We start from the raw sequence: 24,155 nt of genomic DNA on the forward strand, positions 1-24,155 counted from the left end.
CTCAGCATTTGCTACAGAAACGTTTAAATAATACTGAAAGAACAGGAATTGAATAGTTCAAATATCGTTGGAATAAATTCAAATAGAGTTGAAAGTAATTATATTTGTGTTTATGTGAGGTAAAATTCACTCTCTGTGAATAGTGAAGTCGAGTCGCAGTTAACTGGTTTGTAAAAAGGTTTAAACTAGTGTTGGGTCGATTAATCGGAATGAGAATCGGGAATCAAAGAAATTGGAAATTTGGGGGGGTATCGAAACTGGTATTGGAATCGGACAAATCTGTGCTTATTTTCCGATGCCAACAACAATTCTTTTAATTGGCTTTTTTATTTGATCTTCTTTTAAGAAAAAAATATTCTACCGCTGATAGTAATACTAAAATAGTGAATATCTGTTCATTTTAAACTATTAGTAAAACTAAAATCGATAGTTCATCCCCTCACAAGTGTATCCTTATGTGTAAGAAAATATCTGCACATTTAACATGTGTTTTTACGGTAACCGTGAAAAATAGCAATTTTATAGTTAAATATGTAGAGATTTAGAAAGAATCGGAATCGGTAATTGTATCAGAATCGGGAATTTGATACGGAATCGGTAATTGTATCGGAATCAGTAAAAATACTGGAATCGTCCCATCCCTAGTTTAACCCCCCTCCCACAAAAAAAAAAAATCACGATAGATGCTAAGTACGAGAGTTTTTTTTATTTTTATAAATTTTTAATCTGGCGACGCAGATATTTTAGAAAACCTTACTTAATCATGTTTACCATTTTATATCTGTATACAGTTAAGTATGGAAATATATATATATCTATAAAAGTGAACCTGTCTGTGTGTTTGTGTGTCTGTGTGTGTGTCTGTGTACATTTTCCTTCGCAATAACTCTGTTAATTTTCAGTCTACAGACTCGAAATTTGATATACAGGGTACTGAGATTTGGGAAAATCGATGTGACCGGTTTTCGGCCAGAAATTTGGTTGTTAAGGGGTAAAAGTTCAATGATTTGACCTTTGAGAACTCTACCAAACTCCTCTGACAATTTGGTCTAAACACTTGAAATTTTAGATATAGGTTCCTTGGACATGGATCTAACTTAATAACTTGATTTGAGCCCAAAACGATAAATTTTAAGGGGTCCTAATAGGGGTCAAATTTTAAAAAATTGACCTTCTTTTTTTTTTTCTCAGCACACACCTGCAAACATCCGGGCAACGCCGGGCACCTATGCTAGTATATATATATATATTTGTTTCCTAGCGCAAAAACAATCACTTAATTATTATATTAATTAGTGAATCTATTATGCCCTTAACTCATCGGAAGAAGAAATAACAACAATCAATCCGTCAAAATCCATCAATCCGTGCAGCTTCTCTTCCAATTTTCGGATTTTTACCATATCAAATCACACTTCATTTCCTTTTGATGGATTGATTGTTGCTATTTCTTCTGATGAGTTAAGAGCATAATACATTCACTAATTGATATAATAATTAAGTGATTGATTTTGCGCTACAAATCAGATACTGTCAAGAATTGTATAAGTCAACTGATTCAAAGAAATAAATTATAAGATGGTCAACATCATGAATTTTGGAATATAACTTCTTGTTATATATATATATATATATATATATATATATATATATATATATATATATATATATATATATATATAGTGATAAAGTGCAGATAAGATTAGCACGCATTTCAAATAAATTATACAGCATTATTCGATTTTCTAAAATTTTGAAATTTAACGTTAAAACGTTGACATATTTGATCCCCCACCCCCACCCACACCCACACGTCCACCATACTAAGTCAGCGCCAGAAGTACTTGGAAATGTATTTGCCAGTCGGGTAAGGGTTAGGATTAGGCTTGAAGATTATATTTTGCCAAAGGAGAAAATATTATAAAATGGTGGACCAAAGATTACTCCAGGAAGTGTCGTTTCACCACGTTATTTGCAGCGTCTATGTCTGGTATGAGCAAATGCAAAATGTTCACTGTTTCTAATCATATATTTTTTGTAGTTTTGGTTGTCTTGTTTTACGGTATATCAACCTTTTTCTGACTATTTGATGCCGAACCTAGTAATTTTAGAAAAAAACATTTATGCCTCAAATTCTTTATATTTTCAAATATTTATTCATAGTGGTTGTTTTTGCGTTTTTGTTTTTTTTACATGAAAGTCACAACTTATCAAGGCCCGGATGCCACTCGGGGATAAGGTTATTGTGTGTACAGTAATCAATGGGATAATATCGTAATAATCGTTAGTAATGGAGATTTGATAAAGTGTCTTACTTAAGGAGGCGGTTCATCAGGAATTTGTTTATGTTGGACTTGAAGACATCCAAGTTGTAGTCAGGTGGGAACCAGGCAAACGGAAGAGAGTTCCACAGGCGTGTACTTCTAAGAAAGAAGCTTTGTTCATGGAATCTACGTTTTGATTTAGGCACAGATAAAGAGTGAGGAAAATTACTGACAGTGGTTTCAGCTAGACGGGTGTTTTTCGTGAAAGATTGGCGAGGGGGAACCAGAGATTGGAGCTCAAACAAGCACTTGCCATGGAAATAAAGATAAAACAACGACAGGCTCGCAACGACCCTTCTGTGAGAAAGAGGTTGCAGGGAAGAGAAAAGGGCATCCCCCACTAGGCTACAAATCTGTTTTATGGTATATTAACCCATTTCCAGCAATTTTGGAAAAAAGATTTTATGGGGTTTTTTTTTTACACAGGAATCACCACTTATCAAGGCCCGGAGGCCATTCAAGGATAAGGGTTGATGGGTATTATACATTAGTCAATGTGATTATAGTGTAGTAAACATAAGTAGTGGGAATTTTGTAAATTGGATTATTTCATCAAGAACTTGTTTACGTTGAACTTGAAAACAATCAGATTGTAGTAAGCTGGAAAGCAGGCAATCGGAAGAGAGTTCCTCATGCGTGTAGTTCTAAGAAAGAAGCTTTGTTCATGGAATCTACATTTAAGTTTAGGTATGGATAAAGAGTAGTGGAAATTATTGATAGTGGTTTTGGCTAGACGATTGTTTTTCGTAAAAGTTTGGTGAGGGGGGACCATAGATTGAAGTTCAGATGAGCACTTGCCATGAAAATAATGATAAAACAAAGACAGGCTCACAACGTCTCTTTTGTTGGAAAGAGGTTGCAAGGAAGAGAAAAGGGCATCCCCCTTTAAGCTACAAAGTCTATTTTGAACTCTGTCAAGGCAGGATAAGCTGCTTCTAGCAGCTCCTGCCCAGATGTGGCAACAGTACTCCATCGTTGGCCATACCAGGCTTTTATATAGGTAGAGAATTGCATCAGGAGGGAGATATCTACTGGAACGGTAGAAGGCTCCCAACATTTTTCCAGCGACTTTGACAATGGATTTGATATACATGTTCCATTTCAGATCGGGAGTAAAGGTCAAGCCTAGAAGCTTGTCAAAACATGAAGCCTCCCAAAGACAAGAGCTGTTCATTTCAATTGATGCCAGATGAGTATCAAAGCGTTGATGATGTAAAGATAGAAGCTTGGTTTTAGATGCATTAAAAGTAATCAGTCACCTATTTCCCCATTGTACCACATGCTCAAGATCAGAGGAGAGAGAATCAGAGAGAAATTGGTCATTTATGGTATTTGATGTGCTACCATAGATTGTATTGTCATCAGAATAAATGTCTACAAGTGAAGTAAAGATGTGATTTAAAAGATCATTAATGTAAATCAGAAAGAGAGTTGGGCCCAAGATGGACCCCTGAGGGATTCCATCATTAATACTGAGAGCTTCTGATTTCTGCCCATCAACAACTACTCTTATGAACCTATCAGAAAGAAATGATTTAATAATTGAGAAATTTCCAGCTATGGTATAGCAGGAGATCTTGTGAAGTAGACCTTTATGCCATACCTTATCAAAGGCCTTTGATATGTCAAGAGCAATTGCCCTAGAGAGGAAGCCTCCGTTGAGAGATTCGCTAATCATATGAGATATAACTGTAAGCACGTCTGCTGTAGATCTAGCAGAACGGAAACCATATTGCATGTCACTATGAAGGTTATTTTGCTGAGATGGTTGATTACTTCTCTATTTAACACAGATTCCAGTAGCTTACTCATGACGCACAGGAGACTTCTTGGTATGTACTGAGATGGAGATGAGCGATCACCTGAATTCTTAAATACAGAGCACACTGATGAGATTTTCCAAGGTGTTGGGAAGCATTTCTCCTTAAGACAATGCTTAAATAACTTGTGCTGGTTGAAGCTTTTTGAGCACTATAATTGGAATACCGTCAGGGCCGGTTGCTTTACTGGAATCAAGGTTTTTAATTAGTTTGTCAACATCATGTACAGATATTTATATGTCGCATAGCATGTTTTCTGATACACAAGGAAATACTGGGGGTTGGCGGCCTTGGTCGTAAAGGGTAGAATTAGCTGCAAAGATCATGGCAAAGAGTTTGGCTTTGTCTGATGCTGATGAGATTACCTCAGATCCATTGATGATAGTTGGGATAGAGCACACGCTTCTGTTCAGGATTCTGTTTGCTATTTGCCAAAACTGATGGGAACCAAGCCGCTGCTCAGCTACTTTGGACTTGACGGACTGAGCATACAACTCTCTTGCATTCTTTATTACTTTTTTACAGTGATTGCTGGCGGTTCTGAAAGCGGCTTTAGTTTCAGTATATCTCTTATGTTGGAAGCAATGGAAAAAGTGATTTCTGTGTGCCATGGCAGCAGCACATTCTGGAGAAAACCAGGGCTGGCTGTTAAGGTTTTTGCTGGAACTTTTTCGAGATGAAACGGTCTATACCTACAATTAGCCATTCCGTCAGGTCTGATACTATAGAGGACACATCCTTTTTAAACATGGGACGCAGAGGTAGATCTGATATAAATGTGCAGAAGCTATCCCAGTCAGCCATAGAGTATCGACATATTGTACGATTAAATTCTATATATTTTCTAAATATTTATTCTTAGTGTTTGGTTTGGTTGTTTTGTAGAAAAAAGTTGTTGCTTTTGTTTTTCACTTTGTAGAACATGACTAAGTTTTGTAAAGAAAAAGGAAAAAAAAAAACCAATGACATCAGGTGAGTTATAGGCTAGAACACCAGTATCTTCAGACAGCCTAATATGGTAGTACTAGATGTTCCGTGGAATATTTATAATGATGTATGGTAATGCTGTTATAATAATCTATACTTCTATAATTTTTTTTTTTTTTTGCGTATTGATATTCACATTAAAAACCCTTTTTTCTATTTATTTAAAAAGAAAATACAACTTTGTTATATATGGGTCGTGGAATTACATTCACTAGCAAAAGATCTAGCTAATTTGCATATTCTTTTAAACATTCATTTTAATTAATTCCCTATTAGTTTTTTTTTGTTTGTTTTTTATGGGATTATCATCTTTAGTTAACCATTACGTGTAATTATATTCATGCAGATATCCTACATGATTTATACTTGCGTAATATTTGCATAAAAAGATTATAGTAAACACAAACCTCTTTCTATATATGTTTATGTATGCATACATATCTTTGTTTAAAAATTTTTTCCTACCAAACTCCTCTGTCAGTTTTTGGTCTACAGACATGAAACTTCATATATAAGGTATTCAAACCCATGCAAAACTTTATATTTGGGTTTTAGCTAGGGAAAATCGATGTAAAAGTGTGAAAATTGAAGAAATCTAATTTACCAGATGAAGGTTGAATGACGGCATTACATTTCACTATTACACTTAATTCTATTTATGCATAGTGCCTACATTCTGCATAATCGTGTATAATTTAACATAAAACCGTTCTAGTACATGAAAATGGTTATATATATATATATATATATATATATATATATATATATATATATATACACACTGCGTGTCAAATTATTAACAAGATAACATTTTTCTACCAGTTTCAGAAACTTACCGCTAGTTTCATATCAAAAGCTTTGGAAACATTGGCAATGCTGAGCTGCGCGTACTGTGAAATTTTCGTAAACAACTTGACATCGTAATTGCTGAATCCACGGTATTTGAGGTGTGTCAAATTATTAACAAGCCAGTTTGTTTCGTCAATAAAATGGGTTGTAAAGGTGGATTGGGTAGATATGAAAAGAGTACTATTACAGAACAGCTAGGGAAAGGTAAAACTACTCTCAAAATATCGAAAATGATAGGAAGGTACCATCAAACTGTGAAGAACTTTGTCAAGGACCCTACAAAGGTACGCAAGAGAGCTGATAAAGGTAAATCTAGAGTTGTTTCACGCCGTTCTCTACTCCAAATTAAACGTGAAGTTGTTAAGAACCCTGGTTAGCAAGTTGAGATGTCTTTGACCAAGCCAGATTGAAGAATGTCTCAAAAAGTACTTGATGTCGCCTTCTGAAAGAAGTGGCACCGTCTGTTAAGCCTGTGACAAAGCCTCCATTAAAGCAACATCACATACAAAACCGATTGAAATGAGCAGAGGACAACATGAAAACGGATTTTTCCAAAGTTTTGTTCATGGATGAAGTGTGTATCACTCTTGATGGCCCTGATGGCTGGAGCAAGGGATAGGTCCTAGATGGACGACATCTTCATCAGCGTTTAAGGCGCCAACAAGGTGGTGGTGGGATGATATGGGCTGGGATTATTGGAGGTACTTTAGTTGGCACATGAAAATCCCAGAAAGCATAAAAATGGCGTCAAATTCTTACATAGCTTTTCTGAAGGAGCATTTTGAACCATGATTGAAGAATCAAAGGTTGATGTTCAGAAAAAACATTATTTTTATGCAGGATAATGCTTCTTTCGCATGCAGCAAACAAAAGCAAAGAGTATTTGCAACAATTGGGGTCCTCTGGCCTACAGGAGATGGAGTGACCTGCGAATTCGCCAGATTTTAACCCAATTGAGAACCTTTGGAGTATCATAAAGCGATGCCTCAATGCAAGTGGACGCCAATTTAAGAGCAAAGATGAGTTATGGGATGCTTTCATAAAAGTCACAACGTCTTTCACCAGTCATTCATAAAAAAGAATCGCATATCCCCTACTAATTATGTCAAAGTAGAAATTGCTATGTAGTTATTGAGTTCTAAGCATTTTTCCTAGTTCATTTAATGTTTGAAAATTATTTCAATAAACAAGCTATGGATATGTTGTGTTTTTCCTCAACCTCGTTAATAACTTGACACACTGAAATCAACAGATATTCCTATCTTCTGCCATAGTTTCGCTCATACTGCTTTAAATACTTTTATTTCTGACTGAAGTAGCTGAATATTATTGTAAGCACTTTCTCAAAGTTTTATGGATTTTTATTCACTCGTTCTTTAAATATTAAGAAAAATGTAAACTCGTTAATGATTTGATACGCAGTGTATATAAATGATCTTGTCGGTGTGTCAATAAAAAGTCTCTACCAAACTCCTCTCTGAATATTTAGTCTACAGAGTTGAACTTTGATATAAAGGATATTTAGACTTATACCATACTTTCGATTTAGATTTTAGCTGGCAAAAATTGCTGCTAAGGGATCAAAATTGAAAACAAACAGTTGACCCTGGCAGGTTAAATGGTATAAAGCATTACTCCTGCAGTAACTTTTGCATACGTGCCAAATTAAATATTTCTAGCTGAAAGCCCCTTAATTTTTAACCTTTCATATGCACCTGTTAGTAGCTCAGATGGTAACAATCCTCGAGAGATAAATGCTGACTAAAGCTGAAGCACTGAATGTTTTGGTTTCGATTCCAGCTGATGGCAACAAAGCAATTTTCTTTTTAACTTTTGAAATAAGGTATTGGCTATATATATTTTTTTTTCTTTTTCAATGTACTAACTTTATTGTATATATTGGGTACAATATAATAATCAATATAGAATTTGTTTTATAATAATATATATAAAATCTGCCTGAATTAAAATTTCATGTTTAAATATATTTTACAATCATGCAATGCCGGGCGGCCTGCTGGTATATATATATATTTTTTTTAAACTTGAAAAGGGTTGATATGCCACAAAATGAAATAACAGCATGAATAAATATTTGAAGATATAAAGAACTTGAAGCGTAACAACTTTTACCAAAATGTTCGGATTTTGCATTAAATAACCTGAAAAAGGGTTGATATGCCGTAAAACAAAACAACCAAACAACCTTAGGAGGAATCTATTATGCTGGTGGGGTCATGTGGAGTGATAAACCCTTGTAGAAGCATGCAGTCCTTAAATCGAAGGAAACAAGTGATTAGGCCAGATCCCCCCACCCCACCCACATGGAGTGGAAGACAGGTGAACTGGAGAGTGAACTTGCATAATATCAGAAAATGTTTGACGGCGGAACAAGGGAAATGTGAATAGAGGAAGAAGATGGTAAAGATGAATTGTTTCCATAAGTTTCTGACAAAGGAGAAAGAATTTCTGTTTGAACGTATTTTCGATCTTAATTTCATCGTTGTTCAACTATCAATCTATCTTTTTCATTAATTCTCAATTTTTTTTTTCTTTACTTGGATAAATGGTGGCTCGTTGGTCAAAATAAAATAAAAAATCGGAAATAGCGCGTGGAGAGATAAAGAAAAAGCAAAAAACACTAAAAAAAAATGTTGTTGAATATAGACATACCTATGTTTGAATTGTTTGAATCCCAATTGCTAAGATTAAGTTCGAGCTGTAATGAGAAAAAAAAAGCAAAAGAAAGGAGTTTAAATAAGAAAAAAAAAATAAAATAAAATTAATTAAAACAAAATACAACAACAAAAAAAAATTGAAACACTTGAGAGAGGGATATTTCCCTCGAAATATTGTGATATTCCAGTTTTACAAATACAACTCTTGTGAAAAACTGGAAATTACATAAAATGAATAAAAAAAATCGTCTTGGTTTTCAATATTTCTTCTTACAATCTGGTACGTTTTTCAAAATCATTTATATTTATGAATCAGTAATCGGAAAATACGATTCAGTTTTAGGACAACTTTGCAGAACAAATTATGTACAGACCCGACAATGGAAAATCAGATAAGGTTGGTTGGTTGGTTGGTTGGTTGGTTGGTTGTTTTTGTTTTATGGCATATCAACCCTTTTCAGGTTATTTAATACCGAATCCACTGATTTTGAAGAACAATTTTTTAATAGAATATATTTGTTTTTTCAAGTCGGTTTCTATTTAACCCATAGTTGGGACCCTAACAGGTACTACCACTCCGGGTCAGAGTGGAACTGGGAGCAATGGCAATTAAAGGGTGGCTCCACACTCCCCAAAGCCCACAAGCTTGGGCCCCCACCATCGGATATAGTTTAAGGTCATATCCAGGACCGAAAATCAGATAAGAACACAAAAATTGGATTTATAAGACCAAATAATCCAACCTGGCACAGTGGATAGAGACGTTGAGTCTCTACAGTTCCAGATGACTATTATCTGAAGATAACGGTTTCAATCCTACCCAAAGCAGGCTAGAGGATTAGTTTGCCAAAAACGTGGTAAAACTACAACTATGGAAAGCAGTAATTACTGATGATACAGTTACAAGACTTGGCATTTCTATCTTGTCGTGGTTAACCACCTGAGGAAGACCAGAGGATTAGTTAGCCGAAATGTAGTGAAATAGCAACAACTATAAAGATGAGGATAACAGTCTACAAAAGAATGACTAGAGAAATTATGTTTGAAAAGCGAACTGTTTAACTGCACAATAATTTTAGCAGATCCTACAATATTATTGTGTCAACTTTGATCAAAATGAAATATGCTTGTCCACTCATACTTGGTAATATACCGTGCATGTTTATGGATATCCACTTTATATAAAAAAATAAGTAGCACTAAATAGCAGTTCTACACAGCTAAAAAACACGTTTAGATTTTAGGCTCCGAAATTTCATGCTAGAATTGTCCACGTGGACATTGGATGATTGGCACAACGGATAAAGTTGTTAAGTAATAATCAGTTCTAAGTGAAAGTTTGGAGTCTTCTGGAGAATGAAAGTTCAATCCCCACAATAGGCAATAAAATAAAAATTACTTCAGAATTCTACCCAATCTTGTTGACAGAATGAGAATAATCTACCCCGTTGATTAAATAAAGGTTTCAGTTCAAAATTCAATGAATAATTCCCAAATTCAACATAACGATTACCGAGTTTGACAGTTTGCAATAGCTGAAACATTGTGAGAAAAGCATCCAAGATAAGAGCAGTAGTCCGAATAATCCGAATCATCCAAATAATCCAAATAATCCAACATTTATTGTTTTGGGCTCAAATCAAGTTAAAAAGTTTGATCCATGTCCAAGTAACCTACATCTAAAATTTCAAGAGTTTCGACCCAAAATTGGTGGAAGAGTTTGGTAGAGTTTTCAAAGGTCAAATCATTGAACTTTGACCCTTTGACAACCAAATTTCTGGCAGAAAACCGATTAAAAAGATTCTCCCAAATCTCAATACCCTTATGTGAAATCTCGAGTCTGTAGGCTGAAAATTGACCGAGTAAATTGACCGAGTAAATTGACCGAGTAGTTTGGTAGGGAAATGTACACACACACACAATTTCACTTATATATATATATATATATATATATATATATATATATATATACATGTAGATACATATAAATGTGTATGTATGTATACACACACATACATAGACATATACATAACTATACATACATGTATACATATCCAAGAAACAACAAAAAAATACTGAAAAACAACAAAAAGAAAAAGAAATAAAAAATAGGAAAGAAATTAAAATAAAAAAGCTTTAAATAAAAAAGAACAGAAATTAATGCGAAAAGAAATTGAAAGAAAAATTTAAAACAGCAGAATAAATTGGAAAAAACTAAAAAAAAAATAAACAAAAAAGATAATATTTTTTTTTTTTTTTTACCTGTGTGATGAGAACCGAACTGAGATAAATGAGCGATTCAATCTGAGAGAAAAGTTTCTCGTGTTCTTCTGTGTTTAAATATGAAAAACGTCTAAAAGATAAAAAGAAAGATGGAGAAAGATGAGAAAACAGTAGAAGATAGAAATGAAAGCATTTTTTCTTGAAGTTCAGGACAGACAAATCTTGAGGAAGTCTTTTTATTAATAAAGACGAAATATTTAAAAAATAAAAACCTTAATATGAGTTAATGCATTGTGTATCTCTACGAAGCCCCCATTCGCCCATGCATGGAGTACCGTTGCCACATCTGAATTGGTCCACCTATGATTAGTCTCTCCCTCTTAGATAGGGTCCAAAAAAGAGTTTCCAATCTAATATGCCCCACACTATCGACCAGCTCCAACCTCTGTCCCATCACCGCCATGTTGCATCCCTGTGTCTATTTTACAAGTACTTTAATGGAATGTGTTCTGATGAACTGATCGCACTTGTGCTCCCTCAACATGCATACTCCCGTCTAACCTGACAAGCAGCAAAATCCCACCCCTTTACTGAAGCTGTCCCTAGATTCTGTAAAGCCTTCTATTCTTATAGTTTCTTCCTTCAAACTGCTAGACTTTGGAATTCCCTTCCTGCTTTCTGTTTCCCCCTGACTGTACTAACCTGCAAAATTTAAATGTAATGTGAACAGACATCTCGCCCATCTCCTTAAATAGTCCTCTATCGACATGGTCCCATTTAATAACCCGTTACGTCTGTGACAATATGACTTGTTTGCGGTGAATAAGAGTAGAAAAACATTGTATTCGTATTGTTTGGATTTTTCAGACTAGTGTTCTCATCTTGAGTGTTATTTTCACAACGTTTCGGTCGATGTAACCTCCGACCTTCTTCAGGTAAATATTGTCAAACTCGAGAATCTTTCTGTGAAAATTCGGGAATCTTTTTATTAAACTTGGAAATCGGCACTGAATTTTGAATGGAACTCTTTATTTAATCCACCGGGTTAGCATGCTTGTGTTCCATCAAGCATGACTGGGTAGAAGTCCTAAATTAATTCACAGTTGTATTTTTGGTGTTGCCCTCACTGAGAATTGAACCTTCAATCTTGAGAAGAGTGTAACTCTTACAACTCAATTTTCTCCAGGAAGAAGCTCGAAGGTTACATTGGCCTAAAAGTTGTGAAAATAACACTCAAGATGAGAACAGTAGTCCGATTAATCCCAATAATATGGATAATTAGTCCTCATCTCAAAAAATCAGAAATGTAAAAAAAAAAAACGTAATGGTATTGTTTTCATATATTTGTTTTCTAATTTCATCTTATTTTTAAGAAAATTCTTAAGAGGATCTAAAAAAGCAAGACACTTGCTTTAGCACGAAATTTCCCAAATAGAACTGATGAGTTGTGATACAACGAAACAGGACTGTATGTCGATGACTACAAATATATTTTAAGCCCCCCCCCTCTTTGGGTAGAGCACTGTCGTAAATAATCTCACCCGCTACTTAATTGGCTGAAAATGCGAAGCTCGTTGTTTGTTTGTTTACGAACATGTGATTTGAGCACTATAAAAGTGATGGCAGATGTCTATTTAAATAGACATTCTGACGAGTTATTTACGGCGTCAATTCCATGGTCGAGTGGGAGAACGGCCGACTGTCAACACGATGGTTCTAGGTTCAATCTTTGGCTTGGGAGAGATGCTAGTCTAGCAGCACTGATGAGTTGTGATACAACAAAACAGGACTGTATGTCGATGACTACAAATATATTTATATATATATATGTATGTATGTATGTATATATTAGTGTCTTGTTGAATTTTTAGACAGGGGATTCATTTTTCTATGTAAGATTTACTGTTCATCCATTGTTGTTGATGAAGAGCACGGACATCACTGATGATGCTAGGATTTGCGTGTGAATTTTTTGCGGCAAGAGTTGTGAAATCTCTAACCACACCTCTCCTGAGTTGGCACTGTTTTTTATTCTAGTGGCAAGTAGAAATTTCAGGATGACTAGAAACAATGCCGAGATAAGCAGAGAGCACATACAGAGCGCCTGCTATCCCCAAATGATCACCCATCTGGTACTACCTAGGCTCAACGTTGCTTAACTTTAGTGATCTGTCGAGAATCCAAGTGTTAACATGATAATTTTTTCTATGTAAGATAAACATAAATCAATTAACTAACTTAATTTTTTAACCGATCTTGAGCCTACCCCCCACCCCCCAAAAAATTATCACAGACATCTTTTTAGAATTTCCAGTAGAATATTGTATTTTAAACATAATGTGACACAAGGATCAAAAAGTGAGATTGAACAGTCAGAGCTCCCAAGGAGGAGCACTCTGACCCTGCATAAGATGCCTGAGTAGCTCCGTCGGCATTACCTGGCAGAGACGCCTCAGGCGATTAGTAATAAACTAACCCATTAAAGAGAGAAGGCAAAACCTGGAAGGTTGGACCACCTACAACTGTGTATTTATTTGCTTTCCCACTGAGCAAATTAGGCACAAGGCCGTTTTTTAATGTGGAGAGATTGGGGAAATAGGGACCAGCTCCCCGGGGAGTAGGGGAGCTGGATAGTGACAATTGGTATGAAGAGTTTCCCCTACATTGACCAATAACTGATTGCTACAAGAGTAATGGTCTTATATGTGGGGTTGCCCCCACATATAGCCTTTGAGATTCATGCCCAGCCCTCGCAAGGGCCAGGCGAAACTGAGCACCACCTGCAACTGAAGAGGACCAGTATTACACTCCAATCAACAGAGAATAGTCATTACAAGAATAGTCTGGACTCTGTTGGTTTTTGGATCTAAGGGAAAAAAAATCCTTGGTTAAACTTATACTGAATACCCATCTAAAAATTGAACAGCATGTTTGTGTTCTTTTCTACTCCATGAAAGTATCTTCAGATGAATTCCAAGAAGGATACCCGGCCGCATTTAGATCTGGATGAAAAGCCATAAGACGTGTATGAAGGAATTTCTAACAAAACCATTTTAAAGGGAAGTAACTCTGATGAGATCGGCAAAAGGCATTCAACAATGAACGCAGCGAGCAATGGTCGAGTCTATACTGAACTTCAGGGTTTAATTTATTTAAATACAGAATAATTCACCATCCCACTCCCGAAAATGCTTCACATGGAATCGTTATTAAAATTCACACATGAAATCGTTAATAAAATTCACAATTCATATTCGATACAAACTATGTCTGACTTGTACAGAATGAAAGTCCGACAGTGTTTGTTTTATTGCAGTTCAATAATTTTTTAAGACACAGTGCCACTTGGATATATGGGATACTATTTGGGACATAGTTTGCAGGGACACTATGTATGGCAGTGCTTTTCAACCTTTTTGTTGGAGTGGAACCCCATGGAAACATTCCACTGCCTCATGGAACCCTTATGCAATAATTTAGTTATCTTATACAAAAAACAGCATTTAAAAAATAAAATGAGATGAAAATACTCATGTTCAAAGTATTGTACATGTTTGTTGGACATGAAATGAAAAAGTGTACATATTTGAATAGATTACATTTATTCTTATCAAAAACCCAATGGGAAACTTGAGCTTGGCGTTTCTTGCACAACTCTTTAAGATTGGGTTGTTTTTTGGCAGACACACATGAAATTCATCTCCCACAGACAGCAATTGTGCTCCTTTCTTGTGCTTAATGGTTGAAAATCCAAATTCACACAAATAAGAGGTTGAGAATTGCACAAAAAAACTCGTAGTGCTTTCTGAGTAATTGTGTGATATTCCTTTTTTAACAGCAACCAAAATATATTCAGGTTAAGCTCAAAATGCTTCAAATTTAATGTCCTGGCATTTCACTGTCAAGTTCTTATTCTGCTAATATGAACTGTTCTGCAAATGGGTTTCTAATCCAGTCATACTGATCAACAGTCAAAATTTGTTAGTAAAGTCTCCAAATGGTTCAAAATCAGTGGCCTAATTTCCTGAAAATCTCTTTTAAAAATACTTGGAAACAATACACTTATGCGTTTCTTCCATATTGTCAATTTTAGAAGAGAGTATATTTTCATGTTATCTTTGATGAGGTTTAGATCATGAAATATATCAGCAAGATATGCTGCATTTTTAAAGACTTAAAAATTTTAGTGAATTAAATTTAAAAACAATTTTGATAAAATATTATTTAATTTATTGATTATATTAAAACAACACCTATATATATAAAAAAAAAAAAATGGTGACGGGAAATTTATTAATATTTCATTGCATCACCCGTTGCTTTTAAAACTTCTTTAACTGTAGATGGTATGGTTAAAATTAACTTTTTACAGCATTCTGGTGTTAATGATGTCTACATTTTAAGTATAGGTTCTTTTAAATCATTTAATGATTAAAACCTTTCATTACCCAAGCTTGACCTTTATAAACCTCCATATATTTTCTATTGGGTTTAAATTAGGTGATTATAACACAGCAACGTTTTTTCATCCAAAAAATTCCTTAACTATTTTAACCTTATGTGCAGGAGCTCTATCATGTTAAAAACAACCTCTAGAAATTTAAAACCGCTATAAAAATTTTATTTAATTGCATTTTAAAACATCTAAATAAACTTCTTTTGTAATATTTTCGTTTCAAAAATATGGTCATTTGGATCATTTACAGTAACCATAAGTGATTTTCCTCCACCAATTTTTTCAGCGTGAATTACATGTGATGAATCATACCTGGTGCCTTTTAGTCGATAAATATTTTGTTTACCGTCATTTCCATTAATATTAAACTTTTTACTCATCAGAAAAAAATTTTTCTCAAAAAAAAAAAAAAAAACTTTCTAATTCAGACCATTTTTTGGCTAATATAAATCTATTTTTTTATGAGTCTGTGTAAGCCTGGGTTTTCTTGCAGTCTCGCAAAATAGCTTTGGAAAAAAATGCCCTTCTAACAGTTGAAGTTGATACTTCCTTCATTTTCCTGCATTTTGATGCATCATAAATGTTCCTATTTACTTGCCTCCCCACGAGGGCAGAGTTAGACACAAGGTCGGTTTTTAATGTGGAGGAAATCCAGCATCCCAAAAAGGGGCACTCTGGATAGGAACAAAAATTAAAATTGTCTCAATCATGAGGGATTTCTACTCCACTGAATGAGGACAAAAAAGACGAAGTAGCATCAAAACAGATACTACACTGTGATCTTGGCCCGAAGGCCTTGCTTTAAAAAAAGGTGTCTCCTTGGCTGATGTGGTTACAAACCGTGTGTCATTTTTTGTAAAAATAAAATTTCTTGCCATACTTATTACTTTTAAGCATACTTCCCCAATTTTCTAATTTCTTTACATGTTTCTTTGTTGTGAAAATATGTCTTTTGAGGGTTTGTTTTTTTGCAATTAGATTAAAATTTTTACCAGTGACGTAAAAGTTGTGTAATTTTCCTTTTTCATATTCTGTCAGTTTTCTTACCATTTTAAGGAAATATTGATAATTGAATTTTTTCATTATTTTGGAGGGAAAGTTAATATTTTAAATTACTTGGGTAATTTTAAAAAGAAAATAATTTCAGTTGGGTTTCTTTTTTTTCTTTTCTTTTTTTTTACATGGTGGTCGCCACTTATCAAGGCCTGGAAGCCACTCAGGGATGAGGGTTATTGCGTGTACAGTAATCAATGGAATAGTATCGTAGTAATCGTTAGTATTGGAGATTTGGTAAAGTATCTAACTTAAGGAAGCAGTTCATCAGGAATTTGTTTATATTGGGCTTGAAGACATCCAAGTTGTAGTCAGGTGGGAAACAGGCAACCAGAAGAGAGTTCCACAGGCGTGCACTTCTAAGAAAGAAGCTTTGTTCATGGAATCTACATTTTGGTTTAGGCACAGATAAAGAGTGGGGAAAATTATTGACAGTGGTTTCAGCTAGACGGGTGTTTATCATGAAATATTGGTGAGGGGGGGCCAGAGATTGGAGCTCAGACGAGCACTTGCCATGGAAGTAAAGATAAAACAAATACAGGCTCGCAACGTCTCTTCTGTGGGAGAGAGGCTGCAGGGAAGAGAAAAGGGCATCCCCACTAAGCTACGAAGTCTATTTTGTACTCTGTCAAGGCAGGATAGGCTGTTTTTAGCAGGTTATATTAGTGTTATTTTATCATTCAAATAAATTTATTTCAAATTTTGCTCTTCTTAATTTTCTTTTTGCACGTTCAATGAAAAGTCTTAAAACTTTCTACAAATTTCTTTTGTATAACAACTTTTTGTTAAATTTCTAAGGTTTTAAGCTGATAATATTTTAAATGAATTTAATTAAAATTTTTAGATTTTTTTTGTTTTTTTACATAGGCGTCACCACTTATCAAGGCCAAAGACCACTCAAGGATAAGGGTTAAAGAGTGTACAGTAGTCAAAAGGACAATATAGTAATCGATAGTAATGGAAGTTCGGTAAATTTGTTAATTTAAGTGGAACGGCTCATCAGAAACTTGTTCACGTTGGACTTGAAGACAACCATATTATAGATGGCTGGAAAGCAGGAAAACGGAAGACAATTCCACAGGTGTGCAGTTCTAAGAAAGAAGCTTTGATCATGGAATCTATGTTTAGGTTTAGGCACAGATAAAGAGTGGGGGGAATTATTGATAGTGTTTTCAGCTAGACGAGTGTTTCTTGTGAAAGTTTGGCTAGGGGGAGACCATAGATTGAAGCTCAGTCGAACACTTTCCATGAAAATAACGATAAAGCAGAGACAAACTCGTAACATCTCTTCTGTGAGATAGAGGTTGCAGGGAAGAGAAAAGGACATCTCCCACCAGGCCACAAAGTCTATTTTGAACCCTATTAAGGTAGGACAAGTCCTTTCTAGTAGCTCCTGCCCATATGTGGCAACAGTATTCCATCCTTGGACGTATCTGGCTCTTATATAGATAGAGAATTGCATCAGTAGTGAGATATTTACTGGATCGAAAGAAGGATCCCACCATTTTTCCAGCAGCCTTATTCCATTTAAGATCAGGAGTAATGGTCAAGCCCAGAAGCCTGTCAAAACTTGAGGCCTCCCCAAGACAAGAGCCATTCATTTCAATTGATGCCAGATGGGGATCAGAACGTTGATGATGTAAAGATAAAAGCTTGGTTTTAGATGCATTAAAAGTAACCAGCCACTCCTTACCCCATTGTACTACGTGCTCAAGATCAGAGGAGAGAGAATTGGAGAGAACTTGGTCGTTTACTGTCTTAGATTTGCTACCATAAATGGTAGTGTCATCAGCAAAAATGTCTACGAATGATGTAAGGATGTGATTTGGAAGATCATTAATGTAGATCAGGAAAAGAGTTGGCCCCAGGATGGACACCTGAGGGACTCCAGCATTAATACTGTGAGCTTCTGATTTTTGCCCATCAACTACTACTCTTATGAACCTATCAGACAGAAATGATTTAATAATTGAGAAGACATTTCCAGCTATACCGTAGCTGGAGATCTTGTGAAGTAAACCTTTATGCCATACCCTATGAAAGGCCTTTGATATGTCAAGAGCAATTGCCCTAGAAAGGTTGCCTCTGTCGAGAGATTCGCTAATCCTTCTGTTCAGGATTCTGTTTGCTATTTGCCAAAACTGGTGGGAACCAAGCTGCTGCTCAGCTACTTTGGACTTGATGGACTGAGCATATAACTCTCTTGCATTCTTTATTACTTTCTTACAATGGTTGCTGGCAGTCCTGGAAGCGGTTTTAGTTTCCATACATCTATTACGTTGGAAGCATTGGAAAAAGTGATTTCTGTGTGCAATAGCAGCAGCATATTCTGGAGAAAACCATGGCTGGCTGTTAGGTTTTTGCTGGAACTTTTTGGAGGGTATGAAACGGTCTATACCTACAATTAACCATTAAAACTTATTTTTAGCTAAACAATTTATACATACAAACATTTTTTGAACTGCTCCATTTAATGTTGAAATGTAAGCGTACACTTCAAATTTTTAAATAAAAGACACATTTTTCTCTTATGATTTTTAGTGCGTGTCTTTTTAGCGTTTACTGTATTATAAGAATGTATAAAAGCAAATAAGCAAATATGACGTTTCTGAATTTTTGAGATGAGGATTGGTTATTTGTATTATTTGGATTCATCGGACTACTGTTCTCATCTTGACTGTCATTTTCACAACGGTACAAATAGAAATAAAATAGGTTTAAGACTCCTAAAATCCGTACCACAATTGTCCGCAAGAACCTGTGGCACAGTGGTTGGAGTACTTGGAAAAATCAACTGTAAGAAGTGATATTCTCCTGAAGGTTGATGGTTCAATCCTCAGTGTGGACGACCGAAAAATACAACTGTGAATTACTTAGGACCTCTTTCCAGTAATGGCTGACAGAACAAGAGCATGTTACCTCTCGTAAAGTAAATAAAGGATCCTGCTCGAAATTCCGTCCAAATTCCTGAGTTTGACAGAAACATTCCCAGTTTGACAAGATATTCCTGAAGAAGGTCGGGGGTTACTTCGACTGAAACGTTGTGAAAATAACACTCAAGATGAGAACAGTAGTCCGATGAATCCAAATAATACAAGCAGATAGTAATAGTGGGAAGACAAATTAATTTTCCAAATGTATCGAGTTTAATTATGTAAAATTTTGTATATTTAAATAATAAAATTTTTTAAATATTCAAATAATAATGGAATAGATTAGCAAAATTGAACTTAATATTCTATTTATTTGTTCGTTGTTCTAATTTAGAAATTGTGGAACTCCTGGATTGTACTGGCAGAACCCTAAGGTTCTACAGAATCCTTTTTGAAAAGCACTGATGTGGGGAGTTGAGCAGCAAGATGTCTGTTTACATTACACTTAAACTCCTGCATGTCAGTACAGTCAAAGAAGCAAGAATCTGGGAGGAAACTATTAGAGTAAAAGGTTTTTCCGGCATTTAGGGATATCTACTGTGTAGGGGTGGGATTTTGCTGCTTGTTGAGTTTGTCGGGGGGGGGGGTTATGTCGAGGGAGCACAAAAGCTTGGAGTTCGTCGGAGCACACTCCATTAAAATATTTGTAAAATAGGCACAGTAATGCAACATTTCGTTGATGATGGGACAGGGGTTGGAGTTAGGTTGACAGTGTGGGACCTATCAGGTTGTTGATTCTTTTTTTTTTTAACCCTATCTGAGATAGAAAGGCTAGTAGCAGCAGTCCGAATGTGTCAACAATACTAAATACATGGGCGGAATGTGGTCTTTTAGAGTTACAAGACACTCTCAGGCATAAGTAATATGTTCTATTTCTATGCACAAATTTATGGGTCGGATTGCATGGAATCGTTAATAAAACCAATGATCCTTTCTGAAATCCAACCATGTTTGATACAAACAAACACTAAATTAATCCTGACTTCGCTAACTTTCAGAATGCAAGTAAAACAGTCTTTGTTCTTTGTTTTTTTTTAAATAATATTTTTTTTTTTAAATAATATGTTTTTTTTTAAATAATATGTTTTTTTTAAATAATATGTTTTTTTTTAAATAATATGTTTTGTTTTTTATGTAATATGTTTTTTTTAAATAATGTTTTTTTTATATAATATGTTGTTGTTTTCTTAAATAATATATTTTTTAAATAATATGTTTTTTAAATATGTTTTTTAAATAATATGTTTTTTAAATAATATGTTTTTTAAATAATATGTTTTTTTTAAATAATATGTTTTTTTAAATAATATGTTTTTTTAAATAATATGTTTTTTTAAATAATATGTTTTTTAAATAATATGTTTTTTTTAAATAATATGTTTTTTTTAAATAATATGTTTTTTTTAAATAATATGTTTTTTAAATAATATGTTTTTTAAATAATATGTTTTGTTTTTTATGTAATATGTTTTTTTTAAATAATGTTTTTTTATATAATATGTTGTTGTTTTCTTAAATAATATATTTTTTAAATAATATGTTTTTTAAATATGTTTTTTAAATAATATGTTTTTTAAATAATATGTTTTTTAAATAATATGTTTTTTTTAAATAATATGTTTTTTTAAATAATATGTTTTTTTAAATAATATGTTTTTTTAAATAATGTGTTTTTTAAATAATATGTTTTTTTTAAATAATATGTTTTTTTTAAATAATATGTTTTTTTTAAATAATATGTTTTTTAAATAATATGTTTTTTAAATAATATGTTTTTTTTAAATAATATGTTTTTTTTTTAAATAATATGTTCCAAATACATGTCTTTCTACACAACTTGATGATACTGATTTTAGTTGCAATAGATTTCTTCAAAAATAGTCTGAGAATTGTCTGATAGCTAATTATCCTTTATAGAGAGAAAATTCTGACAGTTTTAACGTCTATTGACTACACTTTCTGCTGATGTAACGATCCTCAAAGTGACAAGCATGACTGAAAACTGATAAACAAATCAAGCATAGACAGAAGTTTATTTGCATCGACTACGATTGTGAATTTTATTAAAGACTAGTGGGCTTGCCTGACGTTGCCCGGGACTATAAGAAACAAAATTGACAATTATAGTATGCCCATCTTAGCAAAAAAAAAAAAAAAAAAAAAAAAAAAAAATGATGCCACCCATAGGATCTATATAAATAAAAGAGTAGATGTATGTGTGTGTGTTTGTCTGTCTGAAAATATTTAACCGATAAATTCAAACTACTAGTCACATAACACTGAAATTAACAGGAAATAATAATCGTACACCAAAAAAGTAAAATTTTTGTTTGGATGATGTACAGACATATATCGGCAAGTTGAAATGCAAACTGTTCATTTCAACTTGCCGACATATTTTTACGATTCCTTGCTGCACATGCCCAAATTCTATTCATTTTTTCAAGTCGTTTAATATTAAATCTTTCTTATTTATCTCTCTATAGTTACATTGGAGTGCTAAATGTTTTGGTTTCAATTCTAGCTGATGGCACCTAAGTCATTTTTTTTTAACTTTTGAAATCACTATTATATATTAAGTACAATATAATAATCAACAGGCTTTCTATATATATAAAAGCGAAAATGTATGTATGTATGTATGTATGTATGTACGTATGTATGTGTGTTCGCTTTTTCTGTATGTCAACAAAAGGCTTTTTTCAGAGAAGCGGTCGCTCGCTTCACAACTTTTTAAAACTTTTTATATCACATATAAATCGTAATATCTCACAGTTAACAACGAAGCTCGCCTTTCTATTTAATTTTCTCGATTTCGGGAAGATAAATATTCAATATTTGTCGCTCGTCGCATGTAGGTTAGTATTTTTCCTATAACATCTTGGGGGGGGGGGAAGCGTTAGCAGTAAATGAATACTATCCCGCAGTCAAACTTGACCTCATTAACTCATTAAAACGGGCACCTGCTAAATTCAACTAATTAAATAAATTCAAACGTATTTCCGTTAGCATCTCGCGGTGGAGCAATTGTTAACGTCGCACGTTTTTTTTTTCACACTTTAATTTACAACTTTGCCTCAACGGTTCGGATTCGATCCTCATACTTACTTTTTTCTTTTTTTTACCCTCCCCCCCCCCACACACCTCTAAACACCCGGGCAACGCCGGGTACCCCCCGCTAGTGTAATAATAAATGCGAAATCTGCATGAATTAAAATATTTTTAAGAATGTTTTAAGACCCGGCAAGACCGGGTGCCTCTCACTAGCCGTTGATAAAATACACAAGCTTTTCTGCAATCCAACCATATTTGGTGCAAATACATTCCACTCTATGCTTGGCTTGTCTACAAAGTTTCAATCAAAAATGTTCAACAGTTTTTTTGTTTTTTGCTTTATTACTATTCATTCGGTTATATGTAGGGGTACTTTAGTGATCATCTCACCATGTATTTATATATATCGAGTTTTTGTTGTTGATTTTGTAGCGATAATGAAATATTCAGTATCAGCGTTTCCTACTAAGGAGATCAAGAAATTTTTAGGACATAAACATATATATATATATATATATATATATATATATATATATATATTTTTTTTTTCTCTTAACCATCCTCTCTCCCCCTCCCCTATCCATATATCTCCACCCAAGCCTACCTGAATCTGCTACCCCCCACTCACACACAATACAACCTAATATACTTTAAACTTCAAAACTGAAATATTGTCATTAACCGTCTCCCCCTCCCCTCTTATCTCCTACCCCCAAACCCCACTCCTTTTTCTTTCCCTCTACCCCCCTCCCCGTATTCCTCCTAAAAACAATTCTTCCTAATACTAACCAACCATTTCTGTAAGATCTGACGAGGCTGTTAGATCGTAAACACGGTCCAACATCCGAAACATATGTAACCAAACAGATAAAACGGTAATAAAAAAATAAAACATACATATATATGTATATGTTTTATATGTTTTATTGGAAATTCTTTTAACTTTCTTGAAGTTTTACATTTGGATTTTACCGTCACTGGATTTTTTATCTTCCACCAGACTATCCATTCATGTGTAATCACCTTTTTCTTTACCACATTCCTTCTGCTTAACTTATTTTGTTTTCAAGTAAGATCTTTGACTTACTTGTTGTTTCATCAAATACTTCTGCATACAAAATCCGATCTCGCATTTTGCTAATTCCTACCCTCTGATGAAAAGGAGAGTATTTCTTCGAAACTCCACGGATTAAGGACTATCCATTTATCTAGTGTTTCCTTTTCAGATTAAATATGTTTTTAACTCATTTCAAAGTGTTTTTTAACATATTTTGTTAACTGCTTGCTCATATATATATATATATATATATATTATTCATTCTTTTATTGCACTTTTCAAAACAGTCCTCTATGTACACATGTTTCACTGCTCTACAGCTCATCAGCATGGCTTGACTCTATTAGGGCTCTACTCTCAAGCCATAGGTTCTGTAGTCGAGTGCATATACTGCTGCACTACGGGCCCCGGTATATACATATATTTAAATACAATTATTATAACTTAACATGTGGAGCGTAATATAAGACATATCAACAACCGGTTGTTAATACTTTCTCAGTTAACCAAGTATAATTATCAATTCAACATGGAAAGCGTTAATTAAAAATACATTTAAAAAATATTTAAAAAAAAGAATTTAAATGCAATGTTTTGTTAAAGTTATGTCAGATTTTGTGGGTGTCAATTTGGGTATACCAGGCGCTATATGTAGGAGGACGTCAACAGCTCCCTGCAAGAACTGCAAAAACCAAACGTCACCATCTTCTCCCAATGGGAA

At 34.1% G+C, this 24,155-nt stretch overlaps 1 protein-coding gene across 1 annotated transcript in view; it reads right to left on the minus strand.

Annotated features, from left to right (window-relative positions):
• LOC145248219 (uncharacterized) overlaps positions 1-24,155 on the minus strand; it is a 501,013-nt gene that overhangs the window by 310,373 nt on the left and 166,485 nt on the right. The window contains exons 4-5 of the mRNA XM_080110085.1: positions 10,921-11,011; positions 8,654-8,699 (exon numbers count right to left, since the gene is read on the minus strand). Coding sequence (XP_079966211.1) covers positions 8,654-8,699; positions 10,921-11,011 — 137 coding nt within the window. The remainder of the gene's footprint in view (positions 1-8,653; positions 8,700-10,920; positions 11,012-24,155) is intronic.

Source organism: Euprymna scolopes, chromosome 26 (assembly GCF_053919585.1).
Source record: "Euprymna scolopes isolate OS-2025 chromosome 26, ASM5391958v1, whole genome shotgun sequence".
Lineage (NCBI taxonomy): Eukaryota > Metazoa > Mollusca > Cephalopoda > Sepiida > Sepiolidae > Euprymna > Euprymna scolopes.